The sequence below is a fragment of the Argiope bruennichi genome, chromosome 10 (assembly GCF_947563725.1).
Source record: "Argiope bruennichi chromosome 10, qqArgBrue1.1, whole genome shotgun sequence".
In the NCBI taxonomy this organism is placed as follows: Eukaryota; Metazoa; Arthropoda; class Arachnida; order Araneae; family Araneidae; genus Argiope; species Argiope bruennichi.
This window is the reverse complement of record NC_079160.1, coordinates 24,471,642-24,486,792: the sequence shown is the minus strand read 5'-3', so window position 1 is coordinate 24,486,792 and position 15,151 is coordinate 24,471,642. Positions and strand designations below refer to the sequence as shown.

At 30.7% G+C, this 15,151-nt stretch overlaps 1 protein-coding gene across 1 annotated transcript; it reads left to right on the top strand.

Annotated features, from left to right (window-relative positions):
• Positions 1-257: 257 nt before the first annotated feature.
• Positions 258-12,161, top strand: LOC129987473 (uncharacterized). The gene is made up of 6 exons (XM_056095451.1): positions 258-262; positions 4,642-4,732; positions 6,717-6,799; positions 8,573-8,678; positions 11,085-11,258; positions 11,957-12,161. Exons 1-6 carry the CDS (start codon positions 258-260, stop codon positions 11,963-11,965), a joined length of 468 nt encoding a protein of 155 aa, XP_055951426.1. The 3' UTR covers positions 11,966-12,161.
• The last annotated feature ends 2,990 nt before the right edge of the window (positions 12,162-15,151 follow it).

Below are 15,151 nucleotides of genomic sequence, written 5' to 3'. Positions count from 1 at the left end.
CTTATTTTTTTGTGTGTGTGTAACAGATGAATAAACTTTTTAAATGCCTTTTATCTGACAACCCAATTCTGAATTTTGTTAATCAATTTCGTTGTTTCTATTTTCTCTACAAGTTTGCTCGTGTGTGTTTTCGAATTCCCTGAAATGAATATCAAAATTTGATCATTTAGATTGAGGTACAAGCAAATGGTTCAATCTGAAATGGTAGCAAATATATAATTTATACATTTAAATATTTATTGATTTTCATGCTAAACATGGAGTAAGTTGAACAAAGCAAAATTGATGATATTATTTTAGAATGGGGATATCTCTCCCACCCCTCTGAGACGAATATCTGGGGCCGATATAAGAAAAACATTGTAATTGACGATGATTACAGACTTACAGACAATGCAGAAATGACTGTAAAATCAAAAAGCCATAATGGACATTTAAAACGTTCTTCATCTCATTTGTTTGTTGTTTACGTGTGACGATCAAATGAGTCATGCAAAGTCGAGTCATTTTGAATGTGACACTCGTATTCGAGAACTTGCCATAAAATAAAGTGCGAGATAAGTGAAATATGAGGGAGAGGGAAATGCAGTTTATCAGAGGTCTGTAGATCCTACTATTTTTGTCATAAAATCTTTTCTTGAATGTTTATAATTTTCCTCGTGTCATACTAGGAAAATCATCATGGTAGGAAATAGTTTACAATTTTAAAGCATTATAAGTTGTTTTATTACATTTTCTGTTGACATGGAATTTTGAATGACTTTTGTACTGTAGAAGAGGTTTTTGATTAGAAGATGAAATATTTCACTGACACAGATTAGAGGATCAAAATGGGTGCAGTGTTTTTTAAAAACTGCAACAACAATTTTGAGCCAAAGGGTGAAATTTTTTCCAGGTTATTTTATGTTTAATGTCAGATCTTAGAAAGAATTTTATTATTGAAGCCACATTAGAAGCCAGGTGAGGGATATATAAATACTTCACGTGTGGTACTTTAGAAATAAACGGTAAAAAATACGAAAAAGCCGTGTGACACACAAAACATTTCTGTAAAAGAGCTCGAATTTTTGATAAACGAAACGCATTAAACCTTTAGTACAACAAATGCAGTCATAAAATGGAATGACAAGTTTAAAAGGATAAAATATATCCATTTCTCTTCAATTCATAAAGAAGTAGTATTAACCACATGCTGAAATGTTTTATGCAACTGATCAGTGCGATCGGCTTGCAATAGAAAGGATTAATAACATCATATCGAGGTTTAAGAAGTTGAACTACAATATCCTCGTAGCATTGAGCAGCAATATATTGTTCTCCCTAAATTTTACTAAAAGAACTCAGACAGTGAAGAAAGTAAGTTTTACTTAAATGGCGAAGAGCTGGTGACTTTTGCCCGTGAAAGAGCTATCTTTAATTCAATATCTCGAAATTATCTCTTTAATTCAATATCCCAGAATATAAAAAAGAGCGCTTAGGGTTTTGAAATTCAAATGCACATGTTCAGACAGCTCGAAAAAGAGAAAGATTGGGTTATATGAGTGAGAGTTTGAAAATTAAACGAAAGTTTCACCGTCAAGGGATGAAGACCATATAGTTTTTCTATTTTTAAATTAGAGAAAACTATTCCTTTATGAATGCCGATTATAAACATTCCATTCCATCGTTCCTGAATACTACTTAATTAGATTGAGAAGATACTTGGCGGCTGCTTTTGACTGAGACACTGGATGAAACATTCATTTGCTTTGCATGTTTAATAGGATAAGTTAAGTGTAAGCAGAAAATACTTGAAAACATTCAGTTTTAATAAAAATTGTCTCTATACATGTCATTCAAATATTGTTTCTGAAATTTTTGTGGTTGAAAAGAGACTTTTAGCATTGCTGCATCAACTTCACCGTTTATACATATAGTGATATTTTGTACAATATTAGTTGTGCAATCAGATGAAATCACTGCATGGATAATTTAATCACACCTGAAAATTACAGCTCAACGTGAAGAAATTTATCATCTCTATTGCATTTCCTCTGAAATATGCATGTTTCACTGATCAAATCAAAATCTTTGACTATAAGTGTAAATTATTTACTCTTAAGACGGAATAATTTAAAAAAAATGGATATACTATTAGAGAACAAATGGCAAAATTAAGTGAATTCTTGGTTCTTAGAAGTATTTCTTCCTTTCCCAATAAAACAAATAACGATAATGATCAGAAATTAATTTTTTTCTTCTTCCCATAAACTGTCAGAGAACACTGAATGCAACATGTTGCCTAAGTATATGAAAGGTGCATAAAGATCGACTAAAATATTAATATAGGCTTCAGTGAGACGGTATACGTTTGTTACAGGCGGTAACTGAAGTTGTAAGTTCAGACCTTACAGATTAATAACAACGGAATGTGGAGATTAAGACTTATACTGCGTTAAATGTTGGAAACTGAAATATTCATTCAACTAGGCTGTACACAAATGTAATTCCATGCATTTGACATCAAGAAAATTTCCAGTAGTACAGCTAGGCATTGATCAAAGCTTTTTTCGGCTATTTCAATTTTGATTTGAATACTACTAGATAGTTCCAAAAGCCAAAATTATCTATTAGGAATTGGGAAGGGCCTTTGAGCAGATCTGTAGTAAGTTCGTAGCTATCTTATAAATCCTCATTCTCCACAAAAGAATGGATTTTTTTTATTTCTGAGTCATTACTAAAAGAAAATCCATAATATCTGAGCTTCTGTACTTATTTCAAAACTACAGATATTTTAGATTTCAGTCCTTTAACAAAAAACACTTTACTTCGCAAACTTCAAAGCTAGGAACTTTTGCGTTGAGGATGCATGTTTCTTTTTCTTGATTTTAAGTGATGCATTTCGTTTATTGGGTTGGAGCCATCAGGTTTTGATTGCATATTTGTAGTTAAAATTACAACAGGTTTCGTCGGTTTCACGATACTCTAAATGATAAGTTTGGTACAAAATCATAGCTTTCGCACTTTCGAAGATCTTAAATTTTCACACGACGCCAAAATTTAATAAATAAAATTTTTTGTGTGAACTTTACAGAAGTAGTCTCTTTCTTAAGCTTCTGTTTAGGGCATTCATTTCTAAAATAGATTTGTTCATCTTTGAAATTTATGTACTTTAAACATACAGTGATTTTGTAGCTAATTACTGCTCACAGGGTTCAGGAAACAGTCTTGCATCACTGAGCCTTTGAGTTGTCGAAACAATAATATTTGATGCATCTTAATAGATTTGTTATACAAAGCCTTATGGTTATTTGATTATATCCAACTTTTATTGAGTCTTAAACATCAAAATATTTAGTTTTTCTGAAGTAGTTGGACTTCAAACCTATTAGTTAAATGACATACATTAGTCACTCCTTGACTTCTCAGTTCTTTTGCAAATTCTCTAAAAGTTGATTCAATATTACCTTCCATGTAATATCTATCTTTAAGAAATTTTTGTACCATGGAGACTGAAAGTGTTTGCATGGAGATAAAAATTTTTAGATTTGTAATTTTTTTGCGACTGCTGGCAAACAATTATTTCGGAGAGTAGATTTCTTCTCCGAAGCTTACGAATGTTGATATGTAGTCAAAATTGGAAATTAGGGCTTTTGAAATAAAAATAAGTGGCTAAACTTTTTTAATATTCATTCATTTTTGTAGAAACACTTTTCACATTGAAATACATTATTATTTTTTTTAGTTTATTATCAACTTTATGACTTCCAATAAAAGAATTTTTTTTAGAGAAGCCATAAGACTTGGAAACTGATTAGGGCCTGACATCACCACTCACTATTCAACAAAATGGGGCAACTATTGCCCCTAGTTATTTCCAGTTTCGGAGCTAACCATAATGCGAATAGGAACACATATTCTGGAAAGAAGTGGAGAGGATAATTACCATATTTAACAAGCCACATGCCGGCGTCCTTGCATAAGGGTAGCGCATCTTTCCCGAGATCTGGGCGTCTCGGGTTCGATTCCGGTTCGGGAATGGTTGTTTTTCATCTCTGTTCTATCTGTGAGATGTGTGAATGTGTCCCCCTGTAAAAAGGGGTTGTGCAAGCGAATGTGTGAGTTTCATCTTCATATGAGCTAGAAGTCAGACTTCTGCCCTCCGGTGCTCAGGGGTCTTTACCCTCAGAAGCTACTGCACCCCCTTTCCGTGGTAACGCGAACACGACATCATCAACAGGCCACATCAGAGAAATTTTCACATAAATTTTAGAAGATTAACCGCTTAGGTGGTTGTCTAGAGAGGAATTCTACAGTAATGGACCATAGTGCACATCACTCTAAAATGTCGACATTTACACCCAGAGTTTTTACATCCATGATAAGTAAGAGCAAATAGAACATCAATAATTTCTCATTAAATATCCTTCGTTTATTATATGACAAGGAAAAGAATATATGACTCTAAAAGGATAATAATAAATATATAATCTCAGTTGCATCTTAAACTGGATTGCCAGAAGACCAGGAAAGTCGTTTTCATTACACTTAAGACTACGTTGATTGTTATGAGATAATATAATATTTGTTATTAAAATTATTTGCTAGCTTGGCATAAGAATAGTGAAAATACGAGAACTATATACTACCTTTCTCCCTTAGCCGCAAGCTTTATTGCATCAAAGTCGTGGATGAAGACCGATACGATCCGGCCTACGGTGTTGAACCTATGGATTGCACTGAATCTCCGGAGGTAAATATATTCTTCAAATATTAATTAATTTATCACAGATGAATAATGTATTATAAAGAGATACAGCAATAATATTGAAATGTCATTATATTTATCATTCCAATACGTCAGTCCAACAGTGAATTCGAATTTCAGAATTGATAAAATACACTTAAATTGCATATGCCGTCATCCTGGCATACGGGTAGCGTGTCTTCCCCGTGATCCGGTCATCCTGGGTTTGAGTCCCGGTTCGGGCATGGTTATTCTTCATTTGTTCTATCTGTGAGATGTGTGAAAGTGCCCCCCCCTGTGAAAAGGGGCTGTGCAAGCGAATGTGATGGGTGAGTAGCTAAAGCCCTAGTTGGCCCTCTTGGCCCTAGTTGGCGCTATTAAAAAACAAGAGACGCACCCTCGGCTTAAAATCGCTGACTTTGTCAGCAAGCTTGACAATGGCAAGTGCCATTAGAAACAAGAACAATAAATTGTATATATTTTAAAGCAAATCCATTGTTGAAGTGGTTATCTGCAATGACAAAAGTTAAAAAAAGAACTCAGTAATTTTTTTATCAAATTGCATAAAAAATTACTTACATGTCAAAAATTTTTCATTACATAAAAATTGAAAAAGAGGTAAACTATTAAAATATCATAAGATATTCTCATGATGTCATTAGTAATACTGCGCTTGAATTTTATTTACATTTTCTATAAGACAGATTTTCTCTAACTGAATACAGATGAGCTCATGAATTACAGAATTGGAATAACAAAACTGATTTTAGCAAGAAATGAAATATGAAATATTGAAATTACACAAGACGAATCAAATTGATTAATTAAAACTTTGTCTGTTCAGATCAGTGATTTTATAGAATTCTATGTAAAAGTGTGAAATATCAATTATTTTTTATGTATATTTCACATATACTCTATAAAGCATTAATGAACAACAAAGAGTTTGCACGCGAAAGCCCATAGAGCCAAGAATGAAAATTTCATTCAACATGATTTCTTAAAAAAATAAAAGCTCTAAAGATGTTTCTATACTTCAGCAATAAAAGAAAAAAAAACAAATTTTGATGAGAATTTTATTTATTTTAAAATTAATCCTTCAAAGATTAAATCATGCACAAAGATTTATCGTTAAGATATGTCATAAATTTTGAAGTGAATTTTATTTATCTTAAAAAAGAAAACAAATTATTATAAAGAAAATTTTCTTGTTATTTATCGGAAATCCTCGATATAGTAGAGTTCTAAAAAATTGGTGAAATATGGGTTAATTGAGTGTAGTATTGCTGTCATTGTTTCATAGACCACCTTATACCTCTGACATTCGATTGCTTTCTCTAAAAAGATTAAACTTATAAAATAAAAAGGTTTGTTGTGAATAAGTAAGATTGAAACAAATAGAAATATTTTGAGGTCTTATAATTTATATAAAAGTCGATTCAACTAGTATCAAGCAAATTTTTCTTCACATACGCCAACTTCTCAGGACGATTCAAGATATTGTTCCCAATATAGGAGTTAGTAAAATATTATAAATATTTCTTGTTTTAAAAATACGTTATAAGAAAAGAATGACAAAATATTTTCATTTACATATTTATGAACTATTAAATGTGAAAATAAATCATAATTTTTGCTATTTTTTTATGTGTGATAAGGGATGGCATGATTGAGGTATTTGGAAAACCATGTTTCTATTTTAAGCATATAAAAGATACTAATACATTATCAAGATTATGAGATTTATACTATATGATATCATCATACATTATAAATGCATTATGATCTTTGATATATATTTCTAATTGATGATATTTTAGAACTTTTTCTGAAAGAATATGTTGTAAAAATATATAAATGCATGCAAATAAAAAACATGAGAAACTACTAAAGTCATTTGAAAAATTAGATCTCCTTTCAAAAAATTATATTTTCTAATTTTGAAATATCTTTCAATTATTTAAATATGTTCCATTGATTGTTTTTACAGGGGCCACCTCGGAGACGGGAACTCAAAAAGGGTGATTATCAGCTGATCACTCTCTTTAAAGCAGATGATCCATCATACGACCAGTAAGTGCACTAATTTTAAAATGTTACAGAATAAATAAAAAATTAATATGATGACTTTTTTTGAAAATTACCAATGAAAGTAATGTTCGTTACAAATTCAATTCTATTCAATTTATGATGAATCGTTATAAATTGCATTTAACAATTTCCGGCCTGATTATGCCGCTTGTTATCATGGATGCTATCTGTTTTTAATAATCAACGAATATCAGAATTTAATTGCAGGTTCCTCGATGTCAAATTGATATCTGTATAAATAAATAATAGACGAGTAATTTTTACTGCTGGTATTAGCCAACTGAATAATTTTAAGCATGAAGTACATCTGAATATTTTTTTTCGAAGTTCGATATCATTTATGAACAAATCAAAATTTCTGCATATAAATATTAAATTATTTCATTGCAAAAAGAAATCTTTAAAAAAAAATATTTCAAACATAATGCTTAGAAATCCTATATTGCTCAAAATTATAGAACATCTAAAATAATATACACAGAGAATGACACTGAAAAACATAAGCACCTTCTCTAAATATTGAATGAAAAATTAGTAGCATGTATCAAAGATACATGACTCAAATTGGGCGCAGTATGGCCAGATATGGATTTTGCGCCATAAAACACTACAAAACCAAACCATGACTCAAATTTGAAATAAAGAATGTACGTAGAAACTCTTGAGCAATCGGTTATGTTCTAAATGCTGATTGTTGTTATCTGGAGCTTAATAATAAATCAACTTGGTAAATTTGCATAAATCATCGAATATATTACATGCATAAACAGATCATCAAGTGGTTGTTTCCAACACATGGACTTTTGCTGCCTTTAAAACTTTTATTCTTACATAATAAATGACAAATTTTGCTACTCCAGCTCTTCTTTTTAGTATACTACATATTCACTATCCTTGATTCCATAGCATAAAAACGTAAAAAAAATTAATTTTTTTCTTTAAAAAATTTATATAATGATTTGAATATATAAAAAAATGAATAATCAATAGACGTTATTTATTTATAAGTGAGCATATAATCGCACTTTGTCCAGAATTAATCTGATTACATTATAATAATCAATTTACAATCATCTAAGGAAGTTATAACATGAAATCAGTTTTTCATTCTAAAATTGCAAACTGTGAAAAGAAATAAATTTACACTATATGTCTTCGTTATTCAAGTGGTCAAATATTATGATTAAGTTTCGTTATCAATTAAGTCTCTAGTACTATTCTTGGCATTTCAGTTTGTTTCAACAAATTATTTGAAATTTATAAATGTGCTGATTTATAATCCTTGCATTGCAAATCACTTAGTACATTTCAGCATCTTGTGCCCATGCTCAAATCTTTGCAAAGTATTTTAAAATTTGCTAATATTTCAGTGTTAATATTAAAAAAATATTTCAGAATTCAAATAATAATACAGTATGTTAAATATAATGAAATGTGTCAGTAATATTAAAAAAAAAATTATACCATAGAGGGTACAAACTCAAAAGAAAAGCAAAATTTTACCTAAGTATTTATATTAGCCTACAAAAATTCTTTATAAGCAAATATTTATACTAATACTAAAGAACTGAAAACCTTCCAAAATTTTTATATTAATTTGATACATTGAAAAAATAAAAGTACTAAATTACGAAAACGTCTCAACATTTTAGAATGTCAGGTTTAATCTGTAATAATTTTCCGAAATGGAATAAGTTCCTGAATATTAAAATATGCCTAACATTGCATATGCTTACTTTTTAATTGTTATTTCAGTGACACCATGGGTCTTGATGATGGTGATACTTTGAGTTCCACTTCTTCGGAGTACTTTACCTGCGAAGAAGATCTCACCTCCAACAAGTCATCACCTGGCAGCGAGGTAAGGATTTATGCATCTAAATCCATTAGTTGGTTTCGAAATTTGCATTTTGTGGATTGTATATCTTGATACCTTAAATATACGTCAGCCACATAAAAAATGATGCAGTTTTCTGGCCTTTTTTTTTTTTTTTTTTTTTTTTTTTTGGAGGGGGATCTTTTTGTATCTTATTTGAAGCATCTGAGTCATGCTCTCTTTTATTTCTATTCCTACAGTGTTTATCAGCAGAAGTTTCATCCAGATTTTTATATTGGCGTTGATATCGTTAAATCATAATTGTATTGATGAAATATTTCCAGCATAAAATTGAATTTTCATATCAATATGAGTGTAAATTTTATTTAATTGTAATTGCAACGACTTAATTACGCTATAATGAAAGTTTAAAAATAATTCTGCGTCGTGAAATGGTGAAAGGTCTAATTTTGAGTTTTCTGAGGGTGAAGCGTGAATAGATTTCATGATGGTAAGGTGCTCTGCTGCATGGATGGTACATTCAGTTGATGATCTTTTGTCGGCGCTTTCTCCTTGACCCTGCAAATTGTACCTCTGTCTCTCAACTTAGCGCTGTCATTTTACAAGACCACATCTCTGTTTTGTATGGCCTTCGGCTGAAACGAAAATTAATTCCTGATACGTAGCTAGCTTATCATGGTTGCTTGAATAACACATTTGTTTTACTTCCTATTATAAAAGATATGTATTTTAAACTATTTTAAGAGAGTTCTATCTGATTCAAAATATTCCTGATAAGATGCCTGAAACCTGCTTATTTATTTGTCATGGTCTATAATCTCATGTAATAGTTCAGTTTTCCTCTGCTATCTGAATTGGAAAATAATCATTTAATCCAACATCGAGTTTGTTTTATTGAAACGTGCTAATAAATCAGTGGGCGTTGTCTTCTCGAAATTTTATCGCATATTCTTTCATAAATGTACTATTATATTATTTGACGACCATTTTTGGACCAAAAGTTAGCCACCACTACAACTGGCGATCAATAGTTGCGAAAGAGTCTAACAAAGTACGATACTTGGCATGTTTTTCGCAATAAATCGCAGAAAAGCTATTAATAAAAAATGTACCAGAAAATCGAATTTTTAATCTTTGTATTAAATTCGGTAATACTGTATGTAATTGTATTTTTAATCTTTGGTTAAAATTGTATTTTTACCCAAAGATTAAAAATACAATTTTGACACCGACCTATAATTATAGTCACAGATATCACAGATTTCATGTACTTAATCCAGTTCCTTTTTCAGCTATCCCTTTTACATGCTTGCGAAAGTGTGACCCAACGGCTGAATTACTCTTTGACTGACTATTTCAAAATTTGGAACACATCTTTTACACATTAGATCTTAAATCCATGCATTAGATGTTAAATAATGCAACACTTATATTCGGAGAACCATGCAGACTGACTCAGAATGGATTTTATTCAAATTTTTACAGAAATCTATAAATTTCGTATAAATTCCATTTAATAAGTTTCTATTTTTCTAGCACAAATCGTGCTCATAGAGAGACATATATTATATATAATTCCAAAAATGAGACTTTCGAACTCAAAAAAATCTAAACTTAGAAATTTTACCATAGCCTCTAGTTCGAATTTTATTTCTTGACAATTAAAATGCTTTAAGTTCATTTCTTATACAAAATAAATAAATAAAAACGAAAACGCACACGCACACAAATAATCCCAGAGGACAAATTAGCATCACCAGAGTTTTGAATATTGGATATGTTTCAGAATCTGTATTACTCATTGATTTAGATGGCAATTAAATATGCGAAAATATTAGAAAAAGATTCCAACAAGAACAGTGAAGTAATAAGCAGTGGTTAAACAAATGCCAAATAATATTAAAAATGTTAAATATTTCCTCAAGTGTTTTTTGATATTGCAAAAAATAAGCAAAATACCTGCCTTTTATTTTACAATACAACAGAGGATGACAAAAACCCAATTGAACCTTCATTGAAATAAAGATAGTCCATTTATAGTGATATCACAATTTGAAATAACACTAGGAGTAATTTAGGTTCAAATTTTTAATTTCAAACTATCAGATATCAGGCGATACCTGAGGTAGTCTCAGGTGAAACCGTCCCATAGACATGTTATTACTGTTAACCAATATGAAAATAATTTCTAATTTCTAAAATATAATAAGAATAAACAGCAATATTATTGAAGAATATATATTATATATACAATATTCTTCAAACAAATATTGTTATATATAATATATATATAAGATTATAATAAAAATAATTGACACTGGATTTATCCAAAAATAAAGAATAAAAAATTGTTATGCAAATTAATGAAAAATGACTTTTTATTTTGAAACAATTATTTAAAATTTATTTGCTGTTTTCTATATTTTTCAGATCTCTGATTCTGAGTTGGACGTCGTCGAGTCGGAATTAAATAACATCTTCATGGATATACAACGACTTTCCCGACGACTCCAACAGGCCAACAACCAGAATCACACATTACAATCTAACGTAGGCCGCTTTCAGAGGAACATATTGAAGGCTGACAATAAAATTAAGAAACTGGTATGTAATGAATCGTTAATTCAATGTTTTTCATTTTTATTCATTTAGTCATTCGGTTAGAACTAAAAAATAAAACAGCAGACGTAAATTTCTATGAAAGATCACATACCAAATGTAGCATCATATTTCTCACATTTCGGAAGCTTGAAATGGCAAATTATTCTCCTTTTCGATATGAAAAAAAAGTTCTTTTTTGTTTCAAAGTTCTTGTTTAGCATTCAAATTAATATTTTTCTATTATAATTGAGTTTTAAAAGAAAAGAATTAGTTTCAAAAATTTATCGCCGTTTAAGTGTAGTTTTCGCTACGTGATTAACAAGACCTGTGGTTTTCGGTGAAAAAAATTTACATTCTAAATTTTGAACTTCAATTCGTATATTATGAATCCTTTATTTCTAAACCAATCCTTTTAAATTGAAGCTATCAATTTATTTCAAAATATTGAAATTTGCCTTTTAAGTTCTTTTAATGAAAATTGTATCTTCATTCTTTTGATAGTCTAGTATAAATTCCAACTTAAGTTTTAACAAGAAATATATCTTAAATTGTCTATCAAAAGAATCTTGATTCTTTTGATAGACAATTTATTTATAAAGAGAGAAAGATATTTAAGGCAAATTGAACGATATAAGTAATGCAATTATTTATTTTACTTCTCTTTGCGATATTAATTAGATTTCTTTTCTCTGCTTTCTCAGTTCTACTGATTGAAATATGGCCAGCCAGAACAACGGCTAAATTGTGAACTGAAGGAAGATCAGAGAAACTGATCGCCTTCTGGCACAAGGCACATTTTTATCAGCTGCCTGTTGAACTAAAGGAATATCGAATAACTGATAGCCTTTTGGCACAGGCAAGCTTACTTCCACTGCATAGTGAACTGAAGGAAGTTCATAATATATGATCGCCTTCTGGCACAAACAAGGTTTCCTCCGCTGCCGGGTGATATTAATAAAGATCAAATCAATTGATTAACCATAACATCAGGTACAAGGCAAACTTTTATAAGTTCTTCAGTGAACAGAAGGAAGATCACTCTGATTGATCGCCTACTGGCACAAGACAAGCTTTTATTCTGTTTGCTGAACTGAAATAATATCAGAACATCTGATGACCTTCTTGCAAGAGACATGCTTTTATCAGTGCTCATTTGAACGAAAGGAAGAATAAGCTTGTCTTGTGCTGATTGTCTTTGCTGATTGTCTTTTGGTGAATATAATGAAAATCTATTAAATGATCGCCGTTTTGCAGTGACAATGTTAATTCTGATACCCGGTGTTCAGGAGGATCATATAATTGATCGCTAGTTTGCCTAATAAACTCACATCTGAAGTCTGGTGAACTGAAAAAAGATTATATTACCGCTTTCTGGCATAAACTTGTTTTCTTCCCCTACCAGAGGAATTTAAAGAAAGTCAAAATTATATAATAATCACTTGTATCATAGACAAGCATTCAGTAGCTGAATAGCAACTGAAGGAATATAAAAGCAACTGATATTCTTTGGTGCAGACATTTTGCTTTTAACTGTCTCATGATATTAAGGACAATCACAGTTGACAGGCATTTGACTCTGGCAAACGTTCTTCCTTTGCCTGCTGAAGAAAAATGAAACAATTTGTTGCTGTAAAAATGGAAGCATTTTTGTAACTCTTCAATTTTTCTGATGATCCGAAAAAAAGATCAAAACAATGATTGTCTTTTGCCACAATGCCAGTTTTCATCTACTGTTATTTGAATTGAAGGAGGACCAAAATCATCAACCACATTCTGGCAAAGAAAAGATTTTTTTTAGCTTTATGATGAACTTAAGGAAAATCGAAGGGAATGGCTTTTGGAACAGAGAAGCTTTGTACTTTTGGTGAAGTGCAAAATGACCAAACTAACTATTCATCTTTAGACACAAGACAAACTTTTACCAGTTGTCCGCTGAATTGAAGTACGGTTAAAATATATATTTTGTTTTGATACAATTTAGGTTTTTTCCGCTTTTTGGTGAGCTGAAGAAAAATCAATGCAACCCCTTTTTGGCGCAATCAAAATTTTACCAGTTTTCTAGTGAATAAAAGGGAAATTAAAAAGAATATATCTTCTTTTGGATCAAGGCTACATTTTTAGTTGCCTGATGAACTAAAAGATTATTAAAACATCTGATAGTCTTTTGGAAAATGAGTTGTCAGTTGAAGTTTTATGAAATTGATGAGTGTCAATTGAACAGATATAAATTAAAAATCACTTTTAATCTCTGAACGAGCTTCCAACAGCAGTCACATAAGTAGTTACAAGTGCTCGCCGTAATGTCCGGGTTAAATTCAATGGCATTTACTTTCTCAATTCCACTCAGGCTTGGATTATTGTTCAATCCTAAGGACCATCACCATCCACGGGAAAAACTTTCCCAAAGTATGTGTGGCCAGTTATCGGTTTACCAGTAGGCAAACCATTCTTTTAGCTACATGATCTGCAATAATCAATCATCAAAAGCTTATCATTTCTGTTTATGTTGAGCAGCACGGTATGTGTCAGACATTTCTTTTAATGAACGAATGAACGAATTAACTTTTAACGAATGAATCAATTGATTGTCTTTAAGAAAAGAACATGTTTTCCTATTTCGTCTACTGAAATGAAAGAAAATTAGACTAAATAACTGCCTTTTGGCCCAGAAAAGATTTATTCATCTTAAAGAACTAAAGAAATCTGAAAAAAATTTGTAGCCGTGAGACAGACGGCTTAATTCCACCAGATATCTAGTGAACTGAACATCAAATCTTTACAATGAAAATAAACTTGATCGTCAGTCTGTTTAAGGCAGGCTTTCATAAGCTGCCGCTGCAATTTTCTAAACGAAAGTAAGATTAAAACAAGTAATCATCTATTGACAAAAAACGAGTTTTTATCAACTATCAGGTAAAATGAAGGAAGATCAAACAACTGTTTACTCTTTGAGCAGGCGAATTGCTTTATCAGTGTTGTGAACTAATGAATATCAAAACTATTGATTATTCTTTGCCACATCGGTTGCGAAGCAAAATGAATTAACCAAAAAATAATTGTTCGTTTTTTATAAACAAGTCTATCCTTCAACCACATTTTGAAAAAATTGAAGAAATATCAAAACAAGAAGTCAATTTTTGATGCAAAGACTTTTGCTAACTTTTATAACTCTCCAGTGAAATAAATGACGATGGATATAGTTTAACATTATTTAGCAATAAGCAACTTTTTATCTACTAAGCATTAAACTTAAGAAACAACCCATAGCCGGTATTTTACTATACAGAATTCTACTATACAGAAAGAATACGAAAGTATTTGATTGATCTTTCAAGAAAATCTGAATTTCATAAACTCTCTGGTGAAGAGAAGTAAAGTCAAAGATTTATAATAGAATCTCATCCGCTACAATATTTATAGACTTTCTTGCTATCTATACTCAAAAACTACTGCATAGAACTAAGTTTTAATGAATACATCTGATCCTCTTTCATTGCAAGGAAAATGTTTATTCACTGTCAGAGGAACTGATAGAAAGAAGATGAAACAAACTGCTTCTTTTCTATTAAAAATCAAGCTTTTAAAACTGTTTAGTTAACAGAGGAATGTTTAAACTTCTACATCAGTTGCAATTTTCTAGTGTACTAAAGGATGGTCAAGAAAACCTTGCCTTTTGTCTGATAGCAAAGTTTCATCATCTGTGAAGTGAACTGATGAATGATGAACGCAATTGATGAGCTTCTGTTGGTGTAACTGACTGGAATGTTGATTAAATGTTATCAAAAAACAACCTGAAATGCAAACTATAATAATAAACTATGTAATAACTCCAAAATCGAAAGATATTTCCAGTACCAACCAATAGTCGTGAACTGAAAATTTCAGAACCATTTGTC

Excerpts from the sequence above, each read along its gene's own strand:
- LOC129987473 (XM_056095451.1), top strand. Across the intron at positions 6,800-8,572 it reads GATGATCCATCATACGACCA|TGACACCATGGGTCTTGATG; the intron begins GTAAGTGCACTA and ends TTGTTATTTCAG. Across the intron at positions 8,679-11,084 it reads AGTCATCACCTGGCAGCGAG|ATCTCTGATTCTGAGTTGGA; the intron begins GTAAGGATTTAT and ends TATATTTTTCAG.